At 40.7% G+C, this 21992-nt stretch overlaps 1 protein-coding gene across 3 annotated transcripts in view; it reads left to right on the forward strand.

Annotated features, from left to right (window-relative positions):
• Positions 1–21992, forward strand: part of LOC106744761 (protein gustavus) — a 168925-nt gene that overhangs the window by 103405 nt on the left and 43528 nt on the right. For 2 of the 3 annotated variants that reach the window (XM_014619781.1, XM_014619779.1), the window contains exon 2: positions 11101–11139. In XM_014619781.1, coding sequence (XP_014475267.1) covers positions 11101–11139 — 39 coding nt within the window. Of the gene's footprint in view, positions 1–64; positions 152–11100; positions 11140–21992 lie in introns of those variants that run through there. The other variant, XM_014619780.1, reaches the window with a different exon arrangement.

The following is a 21992-nucleotide window of genomic DNA, read 5'->3' on the forward strand; positions in this document are numbered from 1 at the left end:
TGAAGAGGGGGCGGTCCGACCAAAGTGCGAAAAGGGGCTTTAATGATCCCTACGCGTCCTGTGCATCGCAAATGTGCCACGCATTGTGCTGATTCGACCGTTCGTCGCGTTTGTAGGAAAATATTACTCGGAGCATCAACATGTGCTCGAGGTCAGTGCTGCTTTTTTGTCCGGTTTACGTTAACCACGATCGCGTACGTGCGGAGTGAGCGTGTCCGATCGTCGCAGTGTTGTTCGGTTGTTCCGTCGAGATGATTCGGTAATTGTGAGTGCCTCCTCTCTCTCTCTCACACATACACACACATGCGCACGCACACGTAGATACACGTATGAGAACGCCAGTGTTCAGAAGAAGTTAATTCGTTTAGCTGCAGCTCGTCTGAACACGAATGTTCACAATGTCCGAAGGATCGTTATTTCGTACCGTGGAGAGGATGATGAGACCCTTTGAAAAGTTTCACGGGACTGGAAAAACCGTTATGTGGCTGGCGATGATGTTAATCAGACGGGCCTATTAATATCGATACATATGTCGGCTTCTCGCGGCTGTGTGCATCGCGTTCTCCCGAAACGATACGTCGATAAATTTCGTATATGTCGGCGAGCACGTATTGTCAGTTAAACTGGCAGTGTCGGTGAAGCGACGTCGATATAAACATCGCCGGCGAAATGTTTGTCGATGTTGCGAGTGTAACGCAATATTGTCCGCGCCGTATAAATTCACGCGCGTATCTGCAAAATGTGATTTCGTCGGTACGACTCGCTGTAATTTCACCTGGTAAAATCAATAGCGCGCCGGGGTCACGTCGGGCCCGATCTCGAATTCGCGCGACGAAGAATTCGCGAACGGGTACAGTCGTGGGCAGAAAGGTTGTTCCCCGGGCGTAGTGCTAATCGGAATTTCGAATAAGACGCATCATTTTTGAACACATTCGTGTATCATGACCGCTACTTTGGAGCATCCTTGCCGGTTCGCGGAATAATCAGCAGTCGTGACGCACGAATATTCAGAAATGTTGCTCCAAATTCGAAATTTCCGTTATCACTACGCCTACACAGTAGAAAACGTTTTGTTCTTGTGTTAAGATCGGTCTTTGGCCAAATTTTCGTGTGAAATTTTTCACACACCCGTGTGTTAATTTAACATATTGTGTTTATATTACCTCAACATTTTGAGTCGTATCGATATTCGATATATGGAAATGTTAATAATACGTAACACATTTTATTCAATGTCAATTAACGTATTAATTTTGTGTTACATTTTGACGCAATATTTGTGTTACTTTCAACATATTCACTTGGTGTTAAATTGACACCGTAAATTTGAGCGGACCGTTTGGGACCATGTGAAACGTGTTAAATTGAATGATCAAATGATCAAATTTTTTACCTAGGAAATGGAACAATCTTTCTGTCCACGACTATATCCCCGTTGTGTGTTCGCAAGTCAAAACAGCATTTAAACGGTCGCGATTACATCTCGATTTATGTACGCACTCTGAATCGAATGTTCGCTTTAAATTACATAGAATTACGGTTAGAATTATTCGCGAAATCGCGCGACTCTACTCTTGACACGCATCGAACACGCTGAACACGTTCTCCTGATTCTCAACCTAAGGCGACGTTATACGACGCGAAACGCTCTGTGTGAGAGAAACGAAACTTGAAATTAAAAGGGCGTAATCAGCGTATATTCGTGCGGAAAGAGTTCTCCGTGCTCGCGAATTCTGGATCTCGTCTGAAGAACGAGCCTCGCAGGCTACGCGAACATTCCGATATTTATATCGCGCGCGATCGATAACGTCAGAGCGCGCATTTCAATCTTTCCCTGCTTTTCTCACCTTGCTGACTTTATACTTCGGAGCGCGGCTCGAGCGTGGCTTCGCGCGGCTGCAAACAGGAATAAGAACGACGATTCCGGCCCATACGGCTTTTCCGACACACACACACACACACATATTCACACACATATAGACACGCTATACACATATACACTACGTTCCGTCAAATTCTCACCGAGGAGGCGCCTTCCCCTCGCAATTACCATACGTTCAGTTGGAACGCGGCTCGTGTCGTGGCGATAGATCGTGGGAATTGACAGAGGCGATGAGATCATCGCGAATTCGTGGCACTGCCAGTCGTTCTCGCGGATCTCCCGTCAGGTCGCGACTCGCGTTTTAATTCCTCGCAACGGCCGTGATTTCCACGAGTCTGAACTTCGATCGTCAAATATTCGGCGAACACGAGAAATATCGTTCTCACGAGAGCGCCACAACGCGAAGAATGGGCTGCGTTCAACGGAGAAAGAAGCCCAGTGAGCGCTTAGTAATTATCGTCTATGACTGGAGCGTCCTTTCAGATTCTTGGTAGACCCGGGGAAACTGTGAAACCGATCAGGAGTGATAAACGGGGAAAAATTTGTCTTAAATCGACGATAAGTGTTTTCATATACAAGCGATGGATGATTGAATTCGTATTGACGCGAGTATTACTTGCGTTCAGTTCAAGACTGAAAATCTAAGAATATTATGACACTCTTGCTCGTATGTGAGAATATCATTGATTTAAGACTACTTTCCTCTGTGTAATCATTAAGCGCTCACTGAGCTATTTTCTCCGCTGAACGCAGCCAATGTTTGCGCCTCCTTTTTCGCGACGTCGGAGCTCGCGAATATTCGAGTCTAAACGTTCGTATCGCCCGTGTGACGTCTCATCGGCGGTGAGTAAAACGCGTTACGCGCCCCTTATTCGCGTTGCCAAATTTCGCGAAGCCGCCGACGTCAATTTTGCCAGCACGGAGAGAGAAGCGCGTTGAATTTTGATCGGCGGTGAAAGGTTCTTTTTATTGAGCAACCGTGCCGCGACTCCGACGATATTAAAGAATCCTTTTCTCCGGCCTTGGGCGTCCCCGGGTCGCCGTGAATACCCCGTCGCGCGATGCGTAAAGCATAATACGGAGTAAAACATGACGAGGCGCGGAAGAGCGTAATTTTTCCCTCCGCGGAAGTCTTCGTTTTACAATGAAGCGTCGAACAATGACTGCGATACGATTTATCGGCGCACAGAGAATCCCAGAAAAGACCTCCCTCCTCCTCTCCATCTCCCTCTTTCCCCCCCACCCAGTTTCTCCACTCGGCGATCGCGTTTTGCGTTCTCCGCGTCGCTGCAGTTGATGACTCGACGTCTGGATTAAGCCTCTCGCGAATCGACATCTTCTTCTCCTCCTCTCGTTCGCGATTTTTTCATCGATTCCGCGTCGCTCCGTTCTCCCCCTGCAACGGAAACGTCACAAATGAACATCACGAGTGAAGACGCGTCTTGATGAGGGGGAGGTGTTTCTTTTCTCTTTTTACGGGAAGAAAAGGCATTCGTATGCGTTCGCATCGCTAAAGGTTACGACAATGCGCGGTAATTGAAATTTCAACACGTGCTGTCGTACGGCAAACCAGAGATGACGCGAGCCAGTCGAGCGCCAAGGCGCGTCGAGGCGAGTTGTGAATAGGCAGAACCTAAAATCACCGCGTTCACAATCGTAAGGAGTCAACATTTCCTATCGTCCGTGCGAGCGCGCTACGCCACGAGCGCGCGGATTATCCTGGCCGAGAGAGCCCAGGCAGAAGCGCGCAGGCAGGCCGGCCGGCCTTTCTCTCATTCATTATTCGTGCCGATTCCTTGCGTTTACCCGGAGTTATGACCACGGTTGCATAATGAGTCGTACGCCAACAATGTTGTCGCGTAATCAAATGGCGGGGACGTTTGTTCTGCCTGCGAACAGGGACGCGTATTGTTTCTCGCGGCGACACAACCCGTTGCCCGCAGAATCCAAGAATCGCACAATTCCGTCGCGGCACCAGCACCAGCACCGTTTGAATGCCCGAGATTTTTGGTTTCCGGGAAAATAACCGATGGCCGTGGGACAGACGGGAATCACAGGATTAATGTGAACGAGTCTGGTAACGAGCTGTCGCAGTTCGGAAATCACGTCATTGAAAATTCGAAGAAAACTAGATTCTATTCTGGGAAACGAATGCTTATTTATGAGTTTTCCGACTAAAAACGTTTATACGTGACGAGAAGAAAAGCAGAACTTGGAGGATGGATTGAAGAAAATTACCTGGTGTTCGCAATGACGCATCCAAGATAGGGATTAATTCGTCGCTCTTTTCGAGCTCTTATGTGTGGACCCATGACACAAAAACGTGAATAAATTGACTTTGCACAGTTGATTATTTTTGAACCGGTATGCGGTAAAAATGTTTGTGTTAAAGAGTGCGGCGAAATCCCGGCCAGATTTTTTCCGGACAAAAGTATCGAATTCAGCTTTGACCAGAGAAAATGGTCCACTTTCATTAGATGGCGCCATGTATTTCAACAAATAAAGGAAAGTGAAAGAAATGTATAAATTATCAGCGATTCGACGGTCGCTCATTGTTAACAGTACCTTCGATACGCATTGTTGGGTGTATTCAACAATGGCCTCAGTTTGCTTATTATGTAAAGGCACTTGCTTCGGACGGTATAGATAGCTCTCTGGAATGGTAGCTCCGTCCACCTTGGGACTTACATATTCGTAATCTACGTCATAAACTTTATTTTAAACTGAAGTTGCGTTCAAAACTTTTGTCTGGAAAAATTTCAGCGGAATATGCACTCGGCCGCTCTCTTCAACACGTTTCACCTGTCCCAAACGGTCCGCACAAATTTTTGTGCTAATTTAACGCAAGGCGAATAGAATGCTGAGAAATAACACAAATACTTTGTCAGAAATTAACACGAAATTAATATCCATAATCAAATATAAAAGTATTTCAACATTTACATATGCAAAATATTGAGATAACATAAACACAATATTTTAAATTGACACAAAAATTTTAACAAGGACCAATTTTAATGCGAGTAATGTTTTTTATTGCCTAGGAGAATAATCGACTGCACTGAAAGAAAAAAGAGCCACATTCAAGCAAATAATTACTCCAATGTTTCTGAGCAAATTTTTACTTGGATTAAATAAGTATTATTTGAATTTAGTATTTTTTGGTTACGCTCAAGTAATATACACACATATATATATATATTTATTTGATCCAAGTAAAATGTACCTAATCCAAAATTAAGCTGAAAATTTGCTGAGAATTATTGGAGTAATTATCCATTTGAATTCACTTGAATACTTTTTTCCTTCAGTGTGTGCTCGATTAATTTGCTTGCTGCTTACATCACACTGCTCACGTTTTTACGTGTGCCACGGACCTTATCGATCGTACCGCACAGTCGACGTGCCCCTCGTTTCGCGATACGCGTAATCGCGTGAAAAAAGTAGCGGCTGAAAGATGACGAAAGTTCAATTCGACCAGTCGGCGGAAGGCAAGGCCGATTCGAGCGAGTTGAGAGCACGGATCTTTGCGGTTCGCGGGCAATTGCGAAACAAAATCCCACGATACGCGGTAAATACGCACGATAATATTGCAATCATATTGGCACTCTAATAACATTTCACGGCGGCGGCTAGTGCGACGGCGAATCAAATTAAGGAAGTTTGTTATTGGCACGTGATGTTTAATAACAAAACAATCGCGGACGGCAGGCATTAACGTCAGGCGAGCCAACGCGGATCGCAAACACGGCGGGCAAATCGCGTCTATTTCGTGTGTGTGTGCGTGCGCGCGCACAGGATCGGGATAACACAACGCGTTCTAAATATATTCCCGCGTTAAGATGAATATGCACTGTGTGTTACGTGTCCGAGCGAAATCGTGACGTGCGTCAGCTGACCGATCCGCAGCCGACATGTACGGTACGTATGTACCTATGTAACGTAGCCGACGATAATGCCGGGGCTACTGCTGCAAATTGAATCGTCACGAATATCGGACGCCCGATATTACGAGCGCACGCGCGAGGTTAATCTCCCTGAGCTTTTTCGATCGGTAGGTATTTCTTCTCTTCCTTTTTGCGAGGCACATCTTGCGACGAAGACGGCGAACGGCGTTTTGTGAACGACGAAAACGATGACGATGAATCTGAAATTTCGAACACAATAAATCAATACAATTCTGTTTACTATATTATTATTACTATTATTATTACTATATATTACTTGATATACCCTAATAGGAAAATTAGTGTATCTATGAGATATGTCGTAACCGTTCCTGGATGAAGAATATTGCGATTAACGGAGAATTAAGTTTAGAATCATTTTATATTTACATTCAGTGATTCATTTAGAAATCAAGATATTACTGCGTCTGAAGTATTTGTTACGAATTGTTAAAATATACTCAAATTGATATGAAAATATTATTTGCTTTAAGAGATTTAAGAAACAATAATAAACAGCAAAGTTTATCTTGATTCTAACATTTTTTTCTATGTACACGTAACGCATGAGATTAAAAATCACAGAAATAACTGTAGTTGTCACAGTAGGACACTAACAGTAGGATACTGGCTACGATAATGATTCTAATTATAACAGTTTTTACCTTAAGTATGCACGCGTGGAAGAATAAAAATAGTACAATAGTAGAAAATTTCAATCTATGGAACAGTAGCATATATGACGCCGACCGTGCACGTCGAGCTATTAACGATCGAGAGATGTTTACCTCTTCGCGCGAAATCGCCGCGTTAGCGCCGATCCGGCGCGTCGCGACCGATTATCAGCGCTCGCGCGAAAAACGGCGCGACGCGGAGGCGCGCGCGCGCCGCTTTTAACATTGCCGCGGTATTGTCTTAACGAACTAGGCGCTAAATCAACGCGAGACGCGCCGTAAATCTGCGCAGGCGAGCCAGTTAGGCAATATACGGAGATTCCGCGCGGATTTACGAGCGGTGCTTGTCGATATGAGCAAAAAGGAGAGAAGTGGCCCGCGCGGTCTACTCTTTGTGGCTGAAAATTTTCGCAGAGTAGCCGTAGGGGAAGGAGTGAAGAGAGGGGAGAGGAGAGGAAAGAAGAAGAGAGAGACGAGAAAATCGATGAGTCGTTCGGGAGGAGAGATGCGATAAATTTTCGGCGGCACCGCCGACCGCAAGAAAGTCTCCGAGGAAGCTTTTCGAAGGGAACGACCGACCGGTTGCCCGACGAAGCAGCACATGAAAGGGTCAGGCAGGCGGAAGGGGTGAGGGGCGGAGCGGAATAGAGAAGGCGCACGAGAGGGAGCGGAGGTCGTTCGATCGACGGGTAACGAAAGCTTACGGGGTTAACGACCTTCTACACCTTGGGCCAGTGGCGAGTGGGTCCTCTGGAACGTTTCATGAACCGCGTTATTCGTTCGTTCGGTCGTCGTTGATTTCCTGCGGGGAGAGGGCGCAGGCAAGCCGACAATGTGAAGATTGGCGTGTTCCTCGGGTCGCACGGTTAACGTTGAATTTATAACCGTCTGATCCTGAGTGTTATTCGCCTAGTTCCAAAGGTTACACGCGCGCACAGTGCGAGCTGAAGTTGAAAAATTCAACGGCTGTGCGTAACGTTAAATGTGCGGTCGGAATATACGAATCGTATTATTCTATTGCTTTTTATCTTATCATTTTATCTTCAACTACTTTATATTCGGAACTAAATGTAAGATGTTTCGTTAAAATCTAAATTTGTTCATCGAGGATTAAGACAGACGTGAGAAAGAGAAAAGCACTCGTTGTATGCTTGAAATAACCGCAAAATAATAACGAGTTTTGAAGAAACTTGACCGTAATTTCCAGCAGTGTATTATCCTCCCTGTGTCTAAATATTGCCAGCGTTAATTCCGAATGCCAATTGAAAATCGTATCGAATCTTATCGCTTTAGCTATCAGCCGTGCCGAGAGACAACTTTGATCACTTCAAAACTTAATGGCTTTTCTTATAGAGAAGCCTTGCGCAATCGGACGACGAGAGACAAAAAAGAGACAGAGAGGAGAAAGGAGACAGCCGGAGAACTCGGAGCTACCATTTAACATTTATTCCGCGAGACCTCCCGCGTTGTTTGACGACTTCAAATTTGGATAGCGAGCGTAGAGAGTCGACGGAATATTTGGAGAGCGCTCGCCGTTGTAATTCATATTGCACACGGTGCATTACACTTGGCCACTGCGCTTCCGGAATGTCGTCACTGTCCCCCCACCCACCCTCCTCCATCCCCGTCCGCCCCACTGCAGGAAAGACGAATATTCATCTAATTCTCGACTCGTTTTCGGAGTGACAATCAACTGGTTTTTACACGAAATGTCGGAATATATAATATTTTAATCGGTTAATTTTTGGCAGATTCCTGTGAGAAATCTAGAATTGCTTTGTTTCGGAAACTTTTAAAGATACTCGTAACTAATCTTCTAGTCGGTGGTCGTTCTCGAAAAATCCAAATCCAACGTCAAAGTCCCAAAGATGTTAAAGAAAATGGAACCGACGGAAGAAAATTTCTCAGGCTTTTTATTCTTCAGGGTCACATCTTTATTGCTTCACGCCACCAATATATCGGTTCAAGAATTTATATTCACAATACATGACAAATATATAGTCATCCGTTAAATTTTGCCCTTAGCAGGTCGCATTTTCTTTGAAAGAAAAAAAACTCCAACCCTAGCCGATAATTCTATTTCTTTTGTTGGTAAGTCCTTCGAAAATGTTCGACTGACGTTTATACCAGTCGAGGATTAGTCGAAAACGTCGAAAATAATATCTAATGCCTTTATCGTATAAATAATATCTATTAGCCTTTTTTTTAATATATTCTCCTAGAAAGATAAATGTTCCGAGTGAATATTTACCGTTTTCAAACACTAACGCCGTGTTTGCCTGCAGCAATGTTATGACACGTGCTTGCCGCGTGAACGCCGAGCTCGTTCTTGTCAAAAAAAGGCGCATAGCTCACACGTTCGCAGTTACTTTCACGTAAAAAGATTACGAGGAAAGATTACGTGCACCGAAATTTTAATGTTAGCGAATAAGATATTGTTGAATTAATTCCTAAATAACTATTGCGAAATTTGCAAAATGGTAGCTTTCCTGATCAGTTTGATACGGGGATAAGGGGAAAGATAAGGGGAAAAATGCTATATTTCAACAGAATTGGTCAAAGACCATACAACGAGTGCTTTTCTCTTTCTCACGTCTGTCTTAATCCTCGATGAACAAATTTAGATTTTAACGAAACATCTTACATTTAGTTTAGTTTGGTCAACAACATCCTAATTGGCGTAAATCTTTGTTCTTCTTCTTAATTCAATAGTTACTGAAATTAATACATCTTGCATTGTTTCAATAACTTAAGTGTTACATCGAAAGAAAAAAAGTGCTACATTCAAGTAAATATTTGCTAAGGAGTATTGAAGTAATTATTTTACTTGGATTAGGAATAAATATTACTCGAATGTGTGTAGCACACTGAAAGAAAAAAATGCTCGCGTAACATTTAGGTAATATTTTCCTTAATCCGAGTAAAATAATTACTCCAATATTTCTTAGTAAACATTTACTTGAGTATATCACATTTTTCTTTCAATATAGTTTCAATAATATTATTACTGATTCAAGAAAATTTACTTCGATTATGACTGTTGATCAGTTCTATTAATACGGTAACATTTTTTTTCTTCATATACAGTTTACCTGCACAGTGTTGTGTCATTAATTACCAGACATCCTGAATAGCAGCATAACAGCATGTTACATCACATGCCGGTAATGCCGGTTTCTTGGTAATAGAACACCCGACGAAAGAAATACTCCCCCAGTTTCCTTCTCGACACTGCACTCTCCTCGTGCGTAGGCGGGCATCGATCGCCCTTAATCCTAGAAACCGACGGAGTGCAGGCGACCAAGCGCGTTTACCCCTAATATAACGAACATCTCTCGTCGCATTTCATTATAATGTTCAACGTTATCTGACTTGTCGAACGATATCAAATTTTTACCTTTTTATCGTTCTCGGCAATATTATCCGATTTTTCTCCCAGTAGATGAATTTCTTCAAAATGAAGTAATGAAAGAAATCCTTTGTGATCTCGAGCCGCTGATAGCGTATTTCCCTTTGGTCCGATTATTTTCACGCAGAAAGTGAACGATGTGCATTAGTTGTAATTTTCTGAAAGAAATATGAATTAAGTTCTTACGAATAAATTTTTGCATACTAACAGAGATAAGCCTGAGAGCGATCAAGACGGCGTTTTTCAGGAGACGGTCTTTTGAAATAGGTCTATAAAATCTGGAAATATACCATAGGTTGAACAAAAGGCGACCATCATATTTACCTGTTGGTCAACCTATAGTAGTTTAGACGCACTTTCTCAGAGGGCGTATCGAAGAGACAGTCTCCAGAAAACTGCCATCTTGGCCGCTTTCCCTCTAATATTAATAAATGATAATATTTTTAAACGTACTTTATTATCAAATTAAAAAGTAAGCAATAAAGCAGCCGGGAATATATCGGCTTGAAATCGAGCACGGAAAGGATCGAAATTTTCTTTTATTTGATTTTTTGAATTGATAAGATATTTCTACTTCCCTTTTTCGTCGAATAAGATTAAATACAAATTCCTGGCACACTGAAACGTGCATATCTTTTCTGCCATACGATAAGCTTACCTCAAACAGCTGTGAACTTTTTCTTCGTATGTGGTACAATGCGACTGCGAAGATGTAAGGTGGCATCATTTCGCTGTGAACATTAACGATAAGTTACTGTAATTATTACTTCTTAATGCGTATGAAATATTGAATGTGTCAGAGAACGTTTTTAATTTAATCAAATGTCAATCAATAATTGTTTACTCGTTTATCGTGTCGCACGACTATTATCTTTTGCGAAAGCGTGCAGAATTTCATCTCTTTCAACAATTCTTTTATTTTTCATATTATGGCACGATAAAGTCGATAATTTTGTCAAGAGCGAAAGAGCGTTAATCGTAATTACACGGTTTAGCGCAAATTCAGATAATTTTTTAACGTTTTTCCCATTAAACCTTATCGCGATGTACATTTTCTCGCAGAGCGGTGAAAATTTTTTAATATAATTCACGTACGTCGCGCGTACGTGGCGCGAGTTTATATATGTAGAATGTAGCGCAAATTATATCGAGCACATGTGGAATGACAACGTTTATATTTTTTTTCAGACTGGACCGTTTCGTAGCGAGCAAAAATGAGGACACGAGGTATATTATCACATATAATAGGTATTTTTAAGCTATACTATTATCAGCATGCATTTTCGCCGAACTTAGATCTCATGGAAGGTATACCTTCGAATTTAATTTACAGCCACAGGTTTGTTCGTTTTAGCCGAACTGGATTGCATTTTTTATCTTTAGAATGAGATTATAAATGTATAATCTGTACAATAAACAAAATTTTGTGTTAAAAAGCACACAAATATATATTAAATTAACATATTATTTTTTAACATATTTACCTTTGTTGAAGTAACACAAACATTTCAATAGACCGTTTTTAACACAAAATTTTTTTACCGTGTGGCATTGAAAGGAAAAGGAACGAAGTTCATTGCAGCACTGTAATTCAGCTAAAACGACCAGGCTTAAGAATATTCTCTTCATCTCTTTCTTTTGTTCCTCAACATTCTCTCACCGCTAGCGTAAGTACGTGGCGTCTACGATATGCACGAACAACGCTTGAAAGTACTCAGATTCATTGTTGTGTACATTTATTAGTGACGATTCCCCGAACGATTTCTCACACTCGGCCGACTTTGAAACAACATTCGACGTTAACGAACACACTACGTTTGGATTTAAGCCAAGAGTTTCAATCATTGTCCACTTAACGTCCGATTTAATGACTATGCGCTTTGAGGCACGTTGAATAATAATATTTTTAATTCGCGTTATCGAGCCAATTTTTGCAGAAACAAAAATGTTAACGCCGCATTCCGCTTTTACGATGGCGAATGAAATTCAATTAATCCTGAAAAAGCTATTTCGTCGAAATGTAGAACCGAATACTCGCTTTAACGTAATTGTCAGTTTTATTGCCGGCCGTTTGATTTACTTCGGCATACACGCTAAACGCTCTCGTGTTAGCCGAGATCGACGAGGCAGGAGTATTTTGTCGAAGGACTCGTAGTTTGAAGAGTCGTCCCGAATACAAATCTATTTCGAATCGCGACGGAACGGAGCGAAGTAGATTCATTACGATTACTTCACTTACTCGTCTATATTCGGCAGTCGATATCGTCGTCTGTTTTAAACAAATAGGCTAGATTCCCAGTTGTCCGATATATGAAACTCAGCCAGTCCCACCGGTGTGCTGTAGATTGATCGAACGGGGAATCATCTGAGTACGAACCAAACACAAAATAAGAATAGAATCGGAAGTAACGAGGACATTTGTTAAAGAACAGTTTCGTAGAGTTCGGTGAAGTCATAAGCTGAAGTATAGAAATATAAGTTGTTGTAATACAGCATAATACAGAAAGTATAATACAGTAAAGAAATATATTTTACGTGCAGAAAAATGGCATATCGAAGATTGCTTCGGGATTTACTGTTAGTAACCACTACATATTATTATGTATCTTATAAAATATATTATGAATGGTTGCCAACCATTATATATACATACATATATTTTACATAGATATCTATTCACATAGATACACACATACAAGTAGAGGTAGGCTGCATTTCGGTAAATGCATTTCTCGATGTTGCGAAGATACACGTGTTTTAATTCTAGCAGCCTTGGTACTCATGAATAAAATTAATCCAAGCGAAAAATTAAGATCTCACAGTTGTAGAATCTTGAATTATTACACATGTAAATATAGAGTTCTTTTCTTAAAGCGAGCAAAATTATTTCCTTCTTTCAATTATTTGCTTAAAATTAATACATTATTTTCGTTTTAAAAATTCTCTTAAATTATTTATACATTTTAAAAACAATGACTGCGATACATTTTTTCAAATGTACTTTATGTATGTTCAAAACTGCAATATCTGTACACCAGATAAACACATTTACAGATATTAAGGATATATAAAAAAATTACTTAATTTGGCCAAAACCCAGTGTGTCAAACAAAGTAGCAAAAAATAAGTATGCCAATGAAGAATTAAAACGAACATATGAATTAACGCGGAGATCATTCCGTCGTTTCAGTAACATCGAGATATAGATTTGCTGATATCTAACAATCGCTTATTAACCTTTACTTAATAATATATATTACTAATATATATTAATATCACCTTATGCATATACTCGACATCGACAAATAACGTTAATCTTTTGCGGTCGTAGCGCGCTCAGGCGTGAATGTCGTCGGAATTGCTTTTGAAGCTAACGACGCATCGTATGAACGCATAACCAATGCGTTCGTCCTACAACATTTCTGATTACCTTTTCTCTGTTTGGATAACTGTTCTGGTTTTACGTTATTGACCGACTCTTTTCCAAATTGTCGTGATGACGCTCCATTCAACGCCATGTCCGGCCTGCAGCTTTTCGAATACGCCAATAGATATCTGTAAATGTATAAAATTTTTTGAATTTTTCCACAATAAGTGTGCGACCAGTCCGTAAAGTATCACCCGTGTTAGCCAGGTGCCGACCGATTAAGCAGAATCAACATTGATCAGAACGACTCTACACCGTCATATAGATTTACACATGCGCGACCGCAAAGGCTTCATTTGATTTTATACTCGCATTTCACGCAATTAACAGCATTGGGAAGCTTCTTGCCTGCTAGAAATAACTATTTATTAATTAAACCTTTGCAACAGAAGGCTTTCCTTATGTTGCTATTCTTTTCTAATGCTTTTGATGCTTAAGCTGCTAATCCTAACTCTATACTAACTTCTCTTCCTAACTAATGATTTCTTTGATTATTTAATTACAGTTCCTAGTTATATTATTAGACTACTTGGATTGTTTAATAGAATACAGGTTAGGAGGAGAAGAAAAGCTACTAATTTTATGTTTGCTCGATTAGAATTTTTCGGTGTCAAACAACGCTTTTACCTCTGCAACTTTCTGAGATGTCAAATCATTTGTTTTATTCATAATATTTGTAAACAATATTAATATTTTTCACACAAAAATTTATTTTTCTACTTAGTAAGTAAAGAATTTGTAGTTTCCAGTCACAAATAAACAAAAGTAAAACTGAATTTCAATTGACATACACTTAAAACACGTCTGTTCCCGTTATTATCAACAATTCAATTAGCGCGAGTTCGTACTTGTTTAAGGTTATTGTAACAGCCAAGTGAAATGACGTCATAAAAAATACCTTTTATAGAAGGTCCTCGGAAGTAAATGAAGTGTAAAACATTAAAATGCGTCTAATAATATGATCAGGGACCGTACATTAGTATAACTAATTATTTATCTTTGTATATGTTTTGTTGCATATTGTTCTCTTTCTAGCATGTACTAGAAAGATTTCTATAAAAACGTTGTTCTTAGAAACAACCGCTTTAATAAACTCATCATATCTCTGCGACTCTCTCTTTCTCAATTGCTACTTTACGTGAATTCGTTATATGTTAAATTAAATTGGTTGGCTTTTATTCGTGACGTCTTGATCGTTGGCCTAGTTCTGAGTTGAAACCGGCTTCGATCGTCAAATTAGCGTAGTGTATCTTACAAACTAATGTATAAGCTACACTAAGAGACATTGAAAATGCCGCATCCAGAAGGACGCATCAGATTAGATTGAAACTTGGTAAACAGAGAGACAGAAGACTGAAGACCAAATGATCTCAGTTCATTGGCAAAACAACCATGGGTTCAAGATGACCCAAATATACCCCCCCCCCCCCCCNGAACAGAAGGAATGTATCCTGTAATTTTGGGCCTAATCGGATAAGTCCTGTGTGGGACATTTTAAATACCCCTTAGTGTGTAAAACTTACAAAATAATAATCGCAAAATTAAGAAACTGTGCCAAAAATTTGATAATTTATGAAATTTGGCAGAGTAAACATTGATTATTCTTTATCTCATTGTATTTTATCAATACAAATATGAGATAAATAAATAAGTAAATAAATTTAAAATATGAATAACTGATTATCGAAATATTCGTCCAGTCAAAAATATATAAGTGATCGAAGAAAGATTTATTCTAATTATTTAATTACCTTAAGTAAACAATGAGATGGATACTTAATTAGCGGGGCGACAGCTAATCGCTGCCGTTAATTCCAATTGCGATGTCAAGGAGCTTACGTATTCTAATCTGTGTTTCTTCGACTAACTTAAGCTAATTTAACCTAAGATTTATACGCATACTTAACAGTCGATCTCATTTGTGGTTATTGCGTCGCTTGCATTCATTCTTTACCACACAAGATACGATTACGTTCACGGATACAGGATGGAGCAACGTTTTACCCGTCATTTTCAAAAATACACAACTCGACTGCATTAATTTCCCGTCAAAGGTATTTCTATTATTATTGGCTGACCAGGTATTATCGCGTTTAATATATAAAAATAAGGTTAACTGAAAAATTCATTGTTTATCATTATACGTAAGTTGTACAATGAAGATATTTCTTGGATGTGCAATATATGTGGATTAACGCACCGACGTGCTCAATTCGTATACGCTTTCCACTGCGCGACTTTATTCGGTTAACGTCGGCCACTAATCCGTGTTAACTAAATGAAGTCCTTAGCTGAACGCTATAAAACAATTACTTCCATCAGCGCTCTAGAATCGTCAGTGTACCACGGTGAGTCGAAACGGGGCAATAAACGCTGTCTCCAACCTATATAATGATCTGACAAATATATATCATACAAAAATATAGAGCACGTATTATTTATTCGTATGGTATCCGTTACGAAATATTTAATAAAGATTAATTTTATTCTCCTGTTATTGATGAACGAAACAGGATTATTTGATTCCGTTTTCCAACGCGAAAATGACGAAGGTAATTAAACATTTCGAAGAAAATTCTTCTTTAATTATTTATTTAATAATTGAGACAATTGCCGTAAGAACAAAATGTATCGGATCAGAAACAAAAGGTTAAGTTTAATTTTCAATGCCTTCTCCGACGCCTAAACCGGATGCCTAAACCGGCCACGACAAAAAAGATGTTGCGACTTCTACGACAGGAGAGAGACTTATTGAAATACATATTAGCTCACAATCAATTTTACCGAATTCATCATCGCAGAGAATGCTTCAATCTCTAGACATGCGCAAGAGATAAACATATAGAAAAATGCGTGTCTTTCGTTTTCAGCGCTCTCTACGATACGTCCAAAGTTCGTGAGAATCTCTGAGCTGACACTTTCGTGTATTTCCTTGTAAGAAGGTCACGCGAGGGCAGATATTGTTCGCGCACGATCGTCCGGCAGTGCTTCGAGCTGCTCGATACACGAATCGAGCTCGTGGAAAAAGAAACGAGAAATGAAATAGGGAGCGTTGCCTCGTGCGCGTTAATTAAAAGTGCTGCAAAGGAAGTCGCCAACTAAGAAGGGCGAGGCTGAATGGGAACAGCTGCTACTCGATGACGACACGGTCTAAGAGTGCGCTTAGTCCAACTCCAAAGTCCCCCACCGACCCGTTATTTTCGCGCGCGCGCGCGCGGCCAAGCGCAAGTATTAAAGCCGATGTCCACCCAAAGTTAGTTAACGGTGTAGGACGTTGTTTTGGTCTTCTTCTGGATCAAACTGCTTTAAAGCAGTTGATCTGTAAAGATTTTCAGTGCGAATATTAAAGGATCCTTACACAAGTTTATTACTTGTTGAAAAAACATACTTTCTCCTATAGCTTTATTTAATCGTTTAAGTAAAAAAATGTTAATTTTGAGCGCGGAATTGGGGTAAATATGTACACAAAAATTACAAACACGGAGATATTATTTACGTTTTATTTTTTTATTAATACTTTATTTACACGCCAGTTGAGCTAATAGAAGTGCATGCATAATAGAAAGTGGTATATAAATATGTAAATATGTGTATATGCGTACGTATATCGTATTGCTATAAATTGTAAATTTTCCATGGCTTCGAAACGAAATGGTCAAAGATTCTGAAATTGTTGTATAATGTTTCTATATCAGTCCCTAATATCACAGTAGTTTTTCATTCAAAATCTTAAATGCAGTTTAGGAGAAATTAAAAACAGAAGTTAAAAATTTCAAAGAATATATGTAAAAAGTGTCATCTTTAGTTGCGAATATTTCAACTTCCAAATGGTCAATCGTTTTCTAACTTTACACGTGGACGGTATTTCCATTAATATGTGGGAAAAATTTGAAAAGATACCTGAGAAACTAGCTTGACCATTTTGCTTAACTTTTAACTATTTTAATAATACACGCGACCCGAAAATGGCTGATCTAAACTAGGGTCTATTCTGTTGAAAATACTTTGGATCTTAAAGAAAGGACATAGTCTATGGCTAGCGGCTCTTTGAAGCGTTTGCAACGTAAAATAAACCATGAACTGAAGTACAAAAGAAAGAACTAAGAAGATGTAACGAGATATTTTATATCGCGGAAGGAGAAGAAAATGCGCTACCTGTCGGCTTTTTTACACTTGTTGTGTCTCCGTGTCTAAAAACAACCGACCGCAGGTGACGACGAACGAGACCGGACTTTGGAACAGAGCACGCGCCTTCATCCGACAAAGGAATCTCATTATTCATGAAATATTATACATGCAGTGACGAGACTATTTAATGAGTCATTAAAGCTGTAATCCCTGACACAATGTTCCACATTGTAGGAGCAAAGTATTCGTTGTAGCGCGCGCGGGCGCCAAGGTACTCGCCGGTTAATTAAAGCGAGCCTCTCGTTCTCGCGGGTCCTTCGGGCTTTGTTAATTGCGCGACACCCTGAAGAGAAACTCGAGAGAAAGAAAGAGACAGAAAGCGAGGGAGATTCTCGTAGAGACTCTAATTTAATTAACGCGACGTCAGTAATCTATAATGTTCGCTTTTTATTTTCCGCCAGTAGGTCGCACGCGAGCGAACGAGCAATTCGTACTAGTCGCGTCCGAGCGGTTTTGCGGCGCGTTACGTCGATCTTCGACGGCGCGTGGAGAAACGACCCCGAGCGAACGCCGAAGACGAACTTCTCGTAGTGCACCAGGAGGGGAAGAAAGTATCCGGTCGTTTGCAAATTACAAAATAATCACTGCGTTGGGATATTTTGCAAAGCACACCGCATTAACAATACCCTCTTTTCTCACCCTCGTTTCCTGCTACACATTTTCGCATCGGGATCCGCGTCGCGGTGTTGCGCGATGAAAAACAGTTCCTGGAGTGCTCTACATTACGGGCGCATGAAAAGAATTTTGCAAACGCGGATATAATGGAAGATCATTATCGCGTATTGTGCTACGCTTACGGCGCCTATTAATTAACAAAATTGAACCGGGGGAGGATTAATTGGTTTGCGCGGGATCGCGTTTATGAATGATGCTCGTACGCCCAGTTTCAACGTTGCAACGTACTTTTGAGCGCGCGCTTGCAGGCCTGCTTGCAATCGCCGAGCACGTTAATTAAATTATTACAGGGGGAGGGGAGAGGGTACGACTCGCGCGTTACGATATCGTTGTGTACTTGTGAGCGCTTGATTGCCGATGGCGCGTTTAATTACATGTACTTTGCGCGATTATGGCGTCGCGCTGGTTACTCGGGAGAGATTCTCTTTTTTAACGCGCTAGAAGAAGAGTAGCGCCGCGCGAATTTTCATCCGAGCCCGGCGTACAATTCCCCCTGCGAAGAATCTCGAAACGCGTTCCTAACGAGCCATAATTGGATCCTCCACAGCGGATGTCGTTTAGAGAAGCTGTCTCTCTCTCTCTCTCTCTCTCTCTCTCCCTCTCACAGCGCGGACACACATTTTTTATTCTCCTCGCGAGCTCACCAGAGCGCCGACGCGGCTCCTCGGGAATTCTGCGAATAGATTTTGCACAAGGCATTCCCAGAAATCAAGGCGTACTCCTGCCGGTCGTGAATTTATCGACGAATGTGAAATCGATTTTCCCTCGGTGTGGCCCCCTCGATTCAGTGGATCGTCGGTTTTTCCCCTCCGATTGTCGCGAGTCGAGTAATAGAAAGTAAAGCTTCACGAAGAACAAGATTTTATTTTTTTATTTGTTTGCAAGAAATTGCGCGATTTGAAAGGAAACGACGTGAACAAGAAGAAGAAGAGGTGTGAAAATAACAAAAGGGAAAGATTTTGTCGCGTATTCGCGCGTCTCTCGAAAGTTTTAAGCTCCCACGCGCGCACAATTTTGGTCTCCATTCATTCGTAACTGTCAACTCGCCGAGGAAAGAAAGAGAACTATTAAAGCCTCGATATTGGAACAGATGTTGTTCGTAGTCACGTAACTTCTAACACCTCGCGGCGCTACAAAGGGAGGTGAAAGAACACATTAACGTCGCGTATTCGTGGCATCTCGTCGCGGCACGAGCACGAGGACAGAATTTATCGATTCATCGGCGTCGTGGTGCCACCGTTTAAGAACGAATGGTCGCAATTTACCACGGATTTAAATACAATCGCGTCGTTGCGGATACACAGGGTCTCCCGGCGACGGCAACGATAAATCCGCATTCGTTTTTGCCGCGAGGCGTCGACGCGAGATCACCAATCGCGCCGACTCGACCGGTCCCGCCGGCTACGTCTTCCTCTCGCTATTGCGCGCACCTTCTGCATGCGCCAGATGTCCCACGAAGCCCCAAGTGGCCGCGATACCCTCTCGCACTAGAAATATCGAAGGAGGATCCTAAAAATACGCGATTCGCCGACGCCGCGTTCGTCGGCTCGTCATTTCGCGAAGAATATAAAAAAAGTGGACATTCACTTCATCGTTGCCGACTAACAGCATCGTCCAAATTTACAGCCACATTGGGTAACGATCGAACGGGACTCGGAGATGCGCAACATCGCCGGTAGATTACCGAAGAACAAAGAACACCCAGAAGTAGCATTCGACGAGAAAATGATGGTGATCACGCTGAAAAATTAATTTGGTTGGATCTGCCTGACATTGGACGACAAAACACATTTTGCTTGAAAGGAACAAGATTTCTCATTTTCACGAACCAAATTTTGCTCCTTTAAATCCTGTTTCCTTCGATCAAATCACATACAAGATATAAGGAAGAGTGATGTTAGTTGTAACAAAAAATATTTTTTAGGTTGTATCTTCTATCTATTTCTATCTATTATTAATCAGAGAAAAACCAAGTTTGTACGTGACATTACGTGATTCTTTGGCTTTAACTTTATAACAATCAATACTGATAAAATCAAAAATTTCGAAAGTTACTTCAACAAGTGAGAAATTATGTCACAATTGATACTAACGTGGTGTCAATTGTCACATCGGTTTTAACTCTCGTTAATTGTTCAGAAATCAACAATACAGTTTGTATATACATAAATGACATATAAGTGAGTCTTTCAAACAATTATAATAATAATAAAGTATTCCTCTCATAGATTTCGCTACTAGACCGTTTGTTTTAATTGACACCCCGTTATAATTGGCAGCACTCTTCCCTGTCGGCGAGTACCATGTCATATCGCAAGGTTCTTTTACGGTATCTCCCGCGCCACCACACACCGACAACCACCGAGGAGATATTTTCACACTCAGGCTTTCGGCAACACGCGTTCGTCACGGCCGTCTCGTGAAGTCCGAGCACGTGCGCGTGAAAAGGGAGCGAGAGGATGGACCTCGCGTCGTGCGACGGACGGGGGAAGAGACTCTCTTTTCGTAAGAGACGATAAATATATTACCAAACGTATATATACAGGACCGGGCCCGAATACACACCGCCACCGCCCTCGCTCCCTCGTCGTCGCCCGCTGACCCATTTGTGAAACTTGCGTTACCACACACTTTCTGCCGTGTGCCCGATTATTACAACACTTTACGAATTACGCGGGCCGTGCCCGTGCCAGGCCGGGTTGTGACGCCGCCGAGAAAACGGAGACGTGAGATTTTCGGCGAGGAAATCGCGATGCGTCGACAGGGCTTGAGGAGGATTCTAACATTTGACCGAATATAAGATAAACCTGCGATATATACATGATATAAAAGTTAATCGAACTAACAATGCATAATAGAAATTTCAATCATCTTTGTCGTGTCGTTTCCGAGATATTTAATTATAAACTTATATGTGTGCAAGTATAGAAACCTCATAAAACACCAAGTTTCTTTTAATTTGATGTATTTGTGTATACGATGGAAGTTTGAAAAATTATTGTAATATTAAATACTAGCATATATATAGACATCATAGGAAAATTTCAGAAATTCAGAAATGTAGATCTTTTCGTTTTGAAAATATAGTGGCAGAGAATTTATAATTTATAGTAATATTCAAGATGCATACATGTAAGCATGTATTTAAATGTTTATACATTTCTTTCTATTATCTGTGCATCTCTATAGATCAACTGATGCATAAATATAGCATTAATAAGAAAAATAAAAATAGTATTTTCATATTTATAATACCGTGTAAAATATATATTTGCCTTAGCTTTTCATTTCAATTTAATATTTATTATTTGGCTAATGAAACAAACGTATAGAAAAGAAATCCTGCTTGATAAATAGTAAATTTATAAGAGGCCTTGATGCGCTATTGAAAATACGGCAGTTAGCGCTAGAACCTTCTTAAATCGTGAACCGAAAGCTATTACCGTCGTCGTGATTTGAAGAGAAATTAATTAATTCGCGAAGTCGATTAAACACGACAATTGTCTGTCGCACGTTGCGATTAGTTATCAATCTTAATTTTTAACTTTCGTTTAATTTTGTTTTAATTTTTTATCTCAGTTTTGACCTTTATATCTCCGCGGTTCCGCCGAAATTCGCTTCATCTCGAGATTCCTCTTACTATGGTAGGATATATCGTTAAAAAAATTTCCCTTTCACGCGTTCCTCCGCTGTACCGTTATCGGAGATTATCTCTTCCGAAGAGCGAAGATATTAAAAGTGGACAATTACGGAATAAGGGAGAACGAATCGCATTTACGGGACGGGACCG

This window comes from Dinoponera quadriceps, unplaced genomic scaffold, assembly GCF_001313825.1.
Source record: "Dinoponera quadriceps isolate SergipeBrazil2010 unplaced genomic scaffold, ASM131382v1 scaffold1471, whole genome shotgun sequence".
NCBI classification, from domain to species: domain Eukaryota; kingdom Metazoa; phylum Arthropoda; class Insecta; order Hymenoptera; family Formicidae; genus Dinoponera; species Dinoponera quadriceps.